The sequence below is a fragment of the Syngnathus leptorhynchus genome, chromosome 1 (genome assembly GCF_054491065.1).
Source record: "Syngnathus leptorhynchus isolate UIUO chromosome 1, UIUO_Slep, whole genome shotgun sequence".
Classification (NCBI taxonomy): Eukaryota; Metazoa; Chordata; class Actinopteri; order Syngnathiformes; family Syngnathidae; genus Syngnathus; species Syngnathus leptorhynchus.
The window spans coordinates 1875205-1886678 of record NC_141195.1 but is presented as its reverse complement, the minus strand read 5'-3'; the positions used below and the strand labels follow the sequence as shown (position 1 = coordinate 1886678).

Below are 11474 nucleotides of genomic sequence, written 5' to 3'. Positions count from 1 at the left end.
GATGCTCTGGAAGTGCAATAACGTATTGGCTCCAGATTGTGAATACTTCAGGTCTGTTCAGTGAAAATGGTGAATGCAAGCCAGGCCTTGCATGCTGATGTGGCAGTCTGGCAGAGGCAACAAGCCTTTACTGAAAAGTCCCAAATTCAGCTGCATGCCGCCTTCTCTGGTCAGAGGCAGCGTAGTAATAGTCATATGAGAACTCAGAAGAATCAAAGCTTTGTGGCTTTGCAGCAAAACAGGGTGTTTCGCAGAACCACATGTCTAAGAGATATGACATTACTCACTTTTTTCTAACACCAGCAGAGCATCCAAACAGAACATAGTGTTCAACTTAGAGTATGTTGTTTTCGAACATCCAGACAGGGGAGAAAACTGTGTGGTTTTGAGGAATGACAAACTGTACATGTGCTCAGTTACCTCTTCATTCCTATGCATCAGTGTTTTAATGGTGTGTTTATTCATATGACTTCAAAAGTTTCATCCTAGTAATTCTGATGGGAAGACAAAAGCTGGAGTTTCAATTTATGTAACTTAAACAGTTTCAGGCATCATTTGTTGGGCCAAACATGTCTCCAATAACCAGCAGACATTGTTTACTAGTGGATGTTATGTAACCTCCCATTTTTCCACATACCAACTCCACCCCATACATAAAAAGCAGCATGAAGCACAGGGAAGTGTTACTTCACTTCCTGACTGAAAGGTTGCATTATATCGAGAAACCTTGTTTGGCAGGTAAGTTGATTTTTGTAGAGCTCTTTCTAAAACCTATGGAGTAACTTATTATTTTCTTTCTCGACTAATCACATTAGTCTGAATTAGATTTGATCGAGGTTCATTTGAAAAAAAAAAATTCTAGTAAACTTGTTTTTCTTTTTAACTTATTGTGTGATTGAGCCGCATTGTGGTTGCTTCATAGTCTGCAGGATCCGTGAGGTTTTGAGATGAAAAGTTGCACTAGGCTGTTTCCTGCAAATGCTTGTAGATCTAAAGCAATTGTGAGATGATGTCAAATTTCTGCCTGAAGATAAAGCAGAACTCTTGCTCTGGTAATCAACTAAACGCAAATGGGACATACAGAAGCCATAAGCGTCTCACCTGCATTAAAGCTCACTTAATTGGTGGATTTTTTTTACCTCACGACCTCGGGTTGTTGCCACGTCTCCTCACTACTGCTTCCAGATACGATGAAGAGGCTGATCCTAGATGTGGACACAGGGGTGGATGATGCTCAGGCCATCATGATGGCCCTGGCAGCCCCCAATGTGGAGATATTGGGGATCACCTGCACTCACGGCAACACTGCCCTACAGAACGCCCTGAAGAACACGCTGCGTGTCTTGAAGATGTGCAACAGGCTGGATGTGAGCACTTACTGTATTTGCATGAATGCTAAATGGTTGCCTCTTCTTGGGGTCAAACTTTGAAATGTCATGCACCACAGATAAAGGTGTACCCCGGCTTTGAGGAGCCCCTTCTGGGCAACAAAATACATGCAGGAGACTTTCACGGGAAAGATGGGCTGGGTGATGCCCCTGATCCAGATGCTCCTGGCCTAGAACTGGTGCAGAAGACAAATGCCGTGGAGGCCATCATCTCCATTTCCAACCAAAATCCTGGGCAGGTGAGTCGATGAGAAATCACAAGAAATTCCCTCTGCGTCAGTGTTAATTTTGCGTGATGATGACGATAAAGCTGCTGCTGATGATGATTATTATTACTATTTTAATTGTTTGACACTTCTGGATGGATAGATGGATGGATGGATGGATGGATGGACGGACGGACGGATGGATGCTGAAGGCCCACGTGTGTTGCTGAAGTTCTAAAAATGAGGATGACCCAAAAGAAAAAGTCACTCAATGGCATGCAAAACCATTTAAAAAGAATTATAGCTGACGGGGAGGTAGAGTCATTGTCAGTAATGTGCTTCAAAGTTGAGATATTCTAGTTTGAAATCTCAGCCCAGGTCTTCCAGTATGGAGTTAAATGTTCCCTCAATGCTTGTGTTTCTTATATTATATTATATTATATTATATTATATTATATTATATTATATTATCCATCCATCCATTTTCTGAACCGCTTTGTCCCCACGGGGGTCGTGGGCGTGCTGGAGCCTAACCCAGCCGTCATCGGGCAGCAGGCGGGGGACACCCTGAACCGGTTGCCAGCCAATCGCAGGGCACACAGAGACGAACAACGATTTGCACTCGCACTTATACCTAGGGACAATTTAGAGCCTTCAATCGGCCTACCAAACATGTTTTTGGGATGTGGGAGGAAACCGGAGTGCCCGGAGAAAACCCACACGGACACGGGGAGAACATGCAAACTCCACACAGGGAGGGCCGGAGGTGGAATCGAACCCGCACTACCCTCTCCTAACTGTGAGGCGGACGTGCTACCCAGTGCGCCACCGAGCCGCACATTGACTGAGTAGTGCAATGTAATTTTGTGAAATGTAATGCAACTTGTGTGTGTGCAGGTGATCTTGGTTTCAACAGGCCCCCTCACCAACTTGGCCCTAGCTGTCAAAATGGACCCCTCTTTGCCTGCCAGACTGAAGGGCCTCTACATCATGGGGGGCAACATAGAATGTAAGAGGCCTTTTTGAACCGTTTGCAATTTACATTGCCCATCAAGATGTTTCGCATAATGAACTCCTGTTGTTCTGTGGCTCATGCAGCAAGAGGAAACACGACCGTGTGTGGAGAATTTAACTTTCTGGCTGACCCCGAGGCTGCCTTTATAGTTCTAGAACGCTACACATGTCCCACTACTATCGCCTCCTGGGAGTTCAGCTGCAGGAACAGCCTGCCATGGGTGAGGAACATATGTCACTTCTGATTTATGTATGACTGCTCCATTGTCCAGTCATATCTCACTATATTTGTGTTCTCCAGTCCTTTTGCGATTCCTGGCTAGCCCAAAACACTCCAAAGGCTCATTTTATGGAAACTATCTATGCTCACACCCGCAAGGTAAAGAGGATTTTATGGAGCGATCATTTACTCTCCTGTGTAAAGCAGTTTCAAGCTTGCGAACTAAGAACATTGACAAAACCTCTATAGATCTCTACTTTTCCATGTTATTCCGTTGGCCCTGCAGATGGTTCAGACAGATCGATATCAAAAGGAACTGGTGTCAGGATCTGGATTCAACACGTGCGACACCTACGCTGTGGCAGCAGCCATCAGTGACAACTTGGTGACAGAAAGCGAGGAGGCAAGTTGTTCTCTTCCATTCTTACAGAAGGTGGAGTAGGGCTCCATGGGGATGATAAGGTGAACATACAGCGTCTGATGTGTTGAAGGTGCCTGTTACCGTGGAGTTGGAGGGAAAAAACACCAGAGGCATGATGGTCCTGGACTACCTTGATGGACTGCACAAGGAACATAAAGTCACCATCCTCAAGAAAATTGACATTGAAGTGTTCAAGCAACTGCTGATGAATGCACTCAAGTAGCAGAAGCGAAGCCATCATTTTAGAAGTGCTTTCTGGTTATGTTATGTTTGTGTAAACCAGTTACTAGTTCTTTGGAGCGATGGGAGAATGTCCAACAGTGGTGAGCACACCTCTGCAAACTAAGTTTGCTAAAGATGATGTACATTAACACATAACTAAGTTCAAAGTAAAGATTTCCATGTTAAACTTCAAATGACCCAAGGTCTGGCATTACTGGTTTCTTGCAGACTCAAAAGGCCCTTACAGCTGTCAATGGCTCCTTCAATGGCCCATTGTCAGTGGATGTGAGAAAGACTGAAACAAAAATCCTGGCATGACCATCATTTGCCTGCGCTTTAATTATTTCTCATAAACAAGCATTCAATCACTGCATAGAGAGGAGTTGATAAGGACTGTTATGTGCCGACACCATGACTTTGATTCCCGCATATGGCGGTGTGTGTATGTGTGTCAAAGAAAAAAGGAAAGCCAGCAGGAGACACTACTACTTCTTTTTTTTTTTTTTTTTATCTCATTCTGGTTTAGGTAGCCAAACTGTAAAAGAAAATTCTTAAATTGTATCACATCTTCACATCTGCCAGTTATGAAATGTTGAAATGGAGGTAAAGTAAAATTCTCTCAAGTCTGGCTGTTTTATGCAAACACAATTTGTTCCAAGAGGCTTTTTGTAAGATGAATTGTTCATAGATAGTTAAAATATTGTGTTGAAATATGTGAGGGAATATTTGACTTAGATTTCTAAATATGGGGTGTTCCCTTCGCCATCTCTCGGAAAAGCAGGTGCTTTAAGCAGCCACACTCGGCTGGCCACACCGTAGTATATTTTCATTCCACTCTTATTCCATTTGTCGGCCTGGGTTGTGAACCAGGTCAGGCGACGGCCATGTTCGTGCGTCTTGCCTTCAGTAATGTAGACTTACTGATGCCAGAAGATAGAGCAAGGTACAGCTGTTTGCGACCAGGAAAGAATAATAGGCATACTGTATAGGGTTTGCAGGATGGACTAGCAAGTCATATATCAAGCTACAGCCGTCATGCAGACAGACCTCTGGGGAAAGAGGCGCTGGGTATAAACCATGGAGACTAGGGATGGGAATCTTCACCATCAAAGCGATATGATACACATCTCGATACACTGCCAACGATTCGATGCATTCACGATTCATGGAATTGCCAATGATAAGATGCGATACGATTCTCCCATCTCCTGCGATACGGTGCGATACAGTACGATTAAACTTGAAAACAATGTGATTCAGTGCGATACGACACGATGCAACTGCATCTTACAGGTCGTATCGATTTTCCGATGCATATCGGTGAACTTCCCAACCCTAATGGAGACTCGAACACTCGGCGCATACAGTCAACATTTTTTTCTGGGCGTGAGACACTCCACTCAGACATGAGTTGACTAAAATATTTTTCCAATCAACCGTGTATCACTGACGTTTTTCCCTTCCCCGAGCCAACCACCTTCCACAACGTGCTCCCGTAGAACAACTGACCACCGAAGACAATTCACCACAACACATCGCTGAAAGTCCGGTGCTCCATGTACAACTTTTAAATTTTGACAAGGCAACCGCCGTTATTTTTTTTAAATGATATGAAATTGACGCACACTGGACAGCTGACTGGAAGCTCCGCGATGGACATGGGCTGGCTGACTGACAGTGTGACATGGATGGCAGGCAGCCGAGACGGAGAAGTCTGACACCGGAGAATGCGGTCGGCAGCACACAGGGAGGTCCTTCACTTTCGTGAGCGGGTGGGGCATGTGTAGGGTGACCAGATCCCAATTCACCAGATGGTTACACAGGTTAGTTTGGTCAACATTTTTTCATCAGTCATCAGTGGACGGATTGTCCACCAAGTGACTATTCATGCACCTCGGCAAAATGTGTTCCATGTGTAAAATCCAATGACATTTCAATTCCCCCAAAATCGTGTGAAGGGGTGACAGGCACAGAAAATTGTGCGCCTGTGTGTTTGTGTTCTTCCCTCAACAGTACCCCTGTGAAGTAGCAGGGACTGATGAAAGATTAATTGTAATTTATCTGTTATGAAGATAAATGAGAAGACATAATTCCTACCAATTCAAACATGGGTTTTTAAAGTGCAGAAAACATTTGATTGAAAAAGCATTGGAATGTGCACTGTTTCATGTTTTCATTTGAAGTTAATGTTTTTCTCTCACGCCAAAACAAACAAAAGCACAGCAAATGTTTTCACGATTCTTTGTGTATATATTACAACCTCACAGAATTCTATTTACAAATCATACAAAATGAACTAGAAGCTGTAGCTCTTCTCCTCCTTTGTTCCCGCAATGTCACTGCATGCTAACAGCATTGGAATGTGCACTGTTTCATGTTTTCATTTGAAGTTAATGTTTTTCTCTTACGCCAAAAAAACTAAAACACAGCAAATTTATTCACGATTCTTTGTGTGTATACATTACAACCTCACAGAATTCTATTTACAAATCATATAAAATGAACTAGAAGCGGTAGCCCTTTTCCTCCTTTGTTCCTGCAATGACACTGCATGCTAACAGAGGCTTTCTAACTCAAACAGGAAACAAACGGCGTCATTCCAGATTGAGAATCAGTCCTGCTAAGTGATATGCAGTCACTTTGACGTGTGCAAACCGGTGTCCAGCTTCCATCGCACCTCGCTTACTGGACTCTGTACTTGTAAAACCAGCAGAGACCTTGAGTAAAGTTCCAGCCAAGTGAGATGGAGAGGATGTAAAGGAGTGTCAGCGGGGCAAAGGGGTACAGCAGCACCACAGTGTTCTTCAGGAATGGCAGAGCTGTTTGGACACATTACACACATAGTGGGGTCAAGTTAGGAACGTTCTCGTCATGACCCTGTTAATCCGTAAGGAGACCAATCCTAACATTACACGCCAAAACAGTCCAACCAATTGCAATCTTGTGGGTGGTAAAAGGATAAACCCTCGGCCCACTGATAACATGGTGGAGAGGGCGCTCAGACCATCAAGCATATCCTCCGAGAATGTGAATCAGACACACCCTAGAATGGTTGGCTGTTTGGCGTGACAAGCTATAATGATGATGACACACATAGCAGTAGCACTGACGGACAGACGTCATGGAATTTGGAACTCTAATGTTTAGACGTCTACAACAGAAAGTCCATGGCGTGATATTGCTCACAACTTCGACTTCCGCTGCACTTGACTTGTGACTACAAGGCTTCCATCACTTCCAATATATAATTTTAATCTGGGGCCGTATTGATAAAGACTCTTAGTGCAAATTTGAAGAAAATTGCCCTAGAAGTAAAAAGTAGATCCTAGTAAAGACAAAAGCATGTGATTTGTTAAAAGCAGGCAAGAGGTCTTTTAAGCCACGAAAGAGTTCCAGAGGACAAAATGGCTGAGGCAGGAGATATTCTCCCAAAAAACGAACTTAATGACTTAATGAAATGCACTTTATAGCAGTATTTGAGGGAATGGATATACCGTAATTTTCGGACTATAAGTCACGTTTTATTTCTTAGTTTGCGGGGGGGGGGGGGGGGGGGGGGGGGCGACTTATAGTGAGGGGCGACTTATGTGAATTTTTTCAAAAATTTTCAAAAATTAAAAAAAAAAAAAGGGGGGGGGGGGGGAACTGTGATGAACGAGCCGCGATGTAGCAAGGTATTGCTGTAATTAGAATTTCTAGTGATGGGACCGGCGCATGGCCGGGTGGCTGTCCGGAGACGGTGGATGGGGCTCGGACATGGCTTTTACGCACGCCCGGTCATACTCTACGGAGCTTTCTTTCACCTCCGTGGATGGAAGTCTGGGGCCGGCGCTCGGCCAGGTGGCTGTCCGGGGACGGTGATTGGGGCTCGGACATGACTTTTACGCACGCCCGGTCCTATTTTATGGAGCTCTCTTCCACCTCCGTGGCTGGAAGTTCAGTAGTTGTTGCCTCGTTGAACTCTTGTTTTGTTAAATAAAGAGCCGTTTACCAAACCCACGTCTTTGCTTGTGCTTTGTTAACGCTACAACATAGTTATATACTAGATCTGTAGAATAATGACGAGGCTGACGTCAGGGCACACGCGCGCCGTTGTTGACGGACGAGGAATTTGATCGATGGATTTAATGATTTGGAGTGACACAGATGGTTTGATAATATTGTTGTAATCTGATAGTTACTGGAAATATACTTTATATAATGTTATATGGGTCTGTGGAATAATTACAAATGCAAATCACGACGAGTCCGACGGTGCGCGTACGCGGCATTGTTTACATAAAGGAAGATGGAGTGACACAGATGGTTTTATAAACGTATTATTTATGTCATAGTTATTAGAATAACTCTGAATGTTACACCAGGCCCGTTCTCAGCTCTTCGTTTGTGTTTATGTCACGTTAGCATACCTATCGTTTAGCCTGTTGTTGCTCGTTCATGTCTGTTCTTGGTGTTGGATTTTGATGAATAAATTTGGCCCAAAAGTGCGACTTATATGTGTTTTTTTTCACTTTATTGTGCATTTTATGGCTGATGCGACTTATACTCCAGAGCGACTTACAGTCCGGAAATTACGGTAATCGCTAGGATAATTAATTCATTAATTTTTCTCTTATTCAAGGTATTGTCAACTGGTGGTCTACGGTTCTTTAGCGGTCAGTGGCGGTATTACAGATGGCCCGCAAAATTGGAAATGGAAAATAATTGTAATTTTTTTTAATGAAATAGATTTATTATTTAGACTTGATTTATTTCACAGCTAATTTTGTGAACAATTTACCCATCCAAATTATGTCAAATGTAGCTGAGATTCCCAAAATAGACATTCAGATGCAAATAGATAGCCTTAATAGGTCTATCCTTCTTCGGTGTAAAATAAACAATATTTCGCCAAAGCAGTGGTCCCAGAGTTGCTTCTTGGTTTTAATGGTGGACAAAAACCAGTTCAAAACCCCTGTATTATTCTTTTTTGATTGTGTGAAATCAGTATCCACACTCAATACTAGTAGGTGGATGTAATGCAGCAATAGCTCATTTGACAACTGCCAAGTGAAAACCAACAGAGGAAGATGAACCAATTTCTATCTGTACCGCTTGTCACCACGGGGGTCGCGGGCGTGCTGGAGCCTATCCCACCCGTCATCGGGCAGTAGGCGGGGGATGCCCTGAACTTGTTGCTAGCCAATCGCAGGGCGCACTAGGACGAGCACTCACACCTACGGGCAATTTGGAATGCTCCATCGGCTTACCGTGCACGTCTTTGGAATGTGGGAGGAAACCAGAGATCCCGGAGGAAACCCACGCAAGCACGGGGAGAACATGCAAACTCCACACAGTGAAGGCCGGAGGAGGAATCAAACCACCAACCTCTGAAATAGTGTGGCCCTAGAATCAATCAAACCTTCTGAAATGATTTATCCCTAGCAACAGGGGTTTACCACACCTCACTAAGATAGGAGCTTCTGTCCATTCCTTGCACAGAATTGGTCTAAGAATTTTCTTAAAACACTAAAGCTAACACTAAAGATAAGCTGAAACTCATGCTAGGAATCTTTGGGTTAGATTCTCTGAATCTTTAGGAATACTGGCTCGTGGTGTTGTACATTTCCAATGCCACAATTCAAAACACACGTCTGTTCCTCTTCACATGTATTTGCAAGTCATACATACGGCTATTTTAGAGAAGAAAAAAAACACAAGCACCACTATCATTTTCTGAGTGTATTTCAAAAAGTAAAGAGGTCTCACCATTGTACCCCAGGAAGGTGATGTAGAGATAATAACTGATGGCAATCAGCCACAAAGTGTTCCCCACAAAGTATCCGACAAACCAGTCAGATTTAATCATCATCAAATCTGAAACACACAATGCCACAAATAACTTTTAAGCTCCTTCCGCACTGCTGTTTGTTTTTTTTGCCCCCCCCCCTTCTGAGATGGGTGAAAATTCATACTTAATTTATATTCCACAAAACTAAACATTGATGAGAACACTGTGTTTTGACTACTTGGGCTGCACAGGCATACTACAAAATTTGGGGGGTGACTACCTTTTTAAGACCACCTGTCTCGAGGAAATCAAAGGCTGTATATCGCAGCATTTTCTAAATATCAATGAAAAAACAGAAACAATGGTTTTCAGGAGCCCGTGTACATACTACCCTGTTAACCCGGGAGTCTCAAACTTGGGTTTTAAATTGGGCAGTGCTTTAATCCGGCCCAAAACAGTGCTGTTATTTGGTCAGGGTGTGGAGTTGTATTGATTCAAATTGTTTTTATGGATCATTTTGAATAAAATTATAGTCCTTTTGTGACAACAATAAGTAAATTTCACCAAGGATCATTTCATTGATTCACTTACGGTTGATGAAAAAGAGCTGCAGGAAGTGCAGAATGACAAGGAGTGGGTAGAAAGCATTGAGGTGGACGTCAAAGGCGTAACCCCACTCGACATCGAACTCGCGGCTTGGGTGTTTCAGCAAGTATTTGTTGCTTATCACCCTGAAAAGAGAATAAATTTGTTTTACTTGTCAACCATCGTTTTTTTTACCATAGCAGTTACTGCATATCTCACCACATCAGGGTTGATATGAGGAGACCCACTCCTATGCAATCAATGAAGACAACCCACAGCAGAAGCTTCAATGTTTCAAGAACGCCCATATCCAGCACCAGACCAAAGCCTAATGTTGAAACTGCGTATACGTATAAAAGGATATCAAAGATGAATCATTCAATCTTTACATTGAAACATCTCATGATGACACCAAACTTGCCGCATAACCAGATGCTGAGCAGCACCAGGAAAGCTGGGTCATCCCGGGCCCATTGGTCCTTGGTCTGTTTCCGGTAGTGGAAGTTGCGGTAGACTCTCTGCGGTGACGTGAACAAATAGAGCATCTGCCACACGGCGAATTCAAAGTCCATCTGCCTGAAGTGGAGCAGTCTTCGCAGGTACTTGTAGCGCTTGGCACCCGCTGTGTGACGTGCGGCATCCCTTGAACCAAGGGAACCATTGCTGTGTTGGCTGATGGTTGGCAACATGGACCTAAATATGGCAGAAACACCTTGGAGTATGGAGGGGTGAGGTGTGCGTGTGCGGGCTGCGTGTGTGGCGTGCTTGCGTGTGTGGCGTGCATGTGAGTGTGTGCTTGTGGCGTGCATGTGAGTGTGTGCGGTGTGTGCTGTGCGTGTGTGCTTGCGTGTTTTATATACATTGTAACATATTGCCCAAAAACATTTATCATGAAACAATATGAGGGTTAAATGTGTGTGGGTGGATCTAGTCATGTAAAACTTTAGTTAGACATACACAACTGCTTTCGTAAAGCATTAAAAAAAAAAAACCACAGTTAAGTGTTTTACATAAAGGCCAATATAACACATTTATTAATTTAAAATATGTTTCTTCTTTTTGAATAACATCAAAAAGATTTTTAAAAAGTGCGTTTCCACTTTAATCTCCATTTACTGTAGCATATGTAAGCAAAATCTCTCACAATAGTCTCTTAAATTCAACAAATGTGTTCACTAAATCCTTCACAAACTAAGCGAAAGAGGAGCAACGAATGAATGCTAATTTGCAACATCAACATCACCATGTACAATGTTTTCCAGAAATAAACTCATGCTAATATGTTGTTGCTAACAGACACATTTAGCTTCTTGCTAACTATACCAACATTCGACAAGGTTCTAATGATGCCAACAGAAGATCATTTGACTTAAGTAAAAAGAGGCTCATATCCACTGCATGGATTTACCTTTTTCTTTTTGTCCTTTCCTCAAAAAAAGGCAATTTTTTTGTTGGTCGTTCGTATAGCTGTTTAAACTTCAAGTGTCGCGAAACTGAACACGTAGAAGTTTCCGGTAATAACGGGAGGCATTATGGGTAATGTAGTTGATGGCTGATGACCAAACACCAGGGCACGAGACCGATAAATTTAAGGACCAATATACACAACTTAACTTGAAATATTAATTGTGGTTTAGGGCTATACAAA

General features: G+C 43.0%; 2 protein-coding genes across 4 annotated transcripts; one reads left to right on the top strand and one right to left on the bottom strand.

Annotated features, from left to right (window-relative positions):
• The first annotated feature begins 268 nt into the window (after window positions 1-268).
• LOC147061394 (inosine-uridine preferring nucleoside hydrolase-like) lies at window positions 269-4097 on the top strand. Its single transcript, XM_085909645.1, has 8 exons — window positions 269-738; window positions 1186-1367; window positions 1448-1627; window positions 2492-2603; window positions 2693-2829; window positions 2910-2987; window positions 3115-3231; window positions 3320-4097. The coding sequence occupies exons 1-8, from the start codon at window positions 666-668 to the stop codon at window positions 3470-3472; spliced, it is 1032 nt and encodes a 343-aa protein (XP_085765771.1). The 5' UTR covers window positions 269-665; the 3' UTR covers window positions 3473-4097.
• A 1464-nt stretch (window positions 4098-5561) lies between these two features.
• Window positions 5562-11460, bottom strand: unc50 (unc-50 homolog (C. elegans)). Of its 3 annotated transcripts, none has more exons than XM_085909677.1 (6): window positions 11235-11442; window positions 10248-10468; window positions 10046-10166; window positions 9833-9972; window positions 9220-9327; window positions 5562-6290 (listed from the first exon to the last, which is right to left on the bottom strand). In XM_085909677.1, the coding sequence occupies exons 2-6, from the start codon at window positions 10396-10398 to the stop codon at window positions 6154-6156; spliced, it is 657 nt and encodes a 218-aa protein (XP_085765803.1). In that variant the 5' UTR covers window positions 10399-10468; window positions 11235-11442; the 3' UTR covers window positions 5562-6153. The 3 variants fall into 3 exon arrangements, with proteins under 3 accessions (XP_085765803.1, XP_085765784.1, XP_085765792.1); XM_085909658.1 differs by having other exon boundaries at window positions 10248-10519; window positions 11235-11435; XM_085909666.1 differs by lacking the exon at window positions 9220-9327 and having other exon boundaries at window positions 10248-10519; window positions 11235-11460.
• Between the last annotated feature and the right edge of the window lie 14 nt (window positions 11461-11474).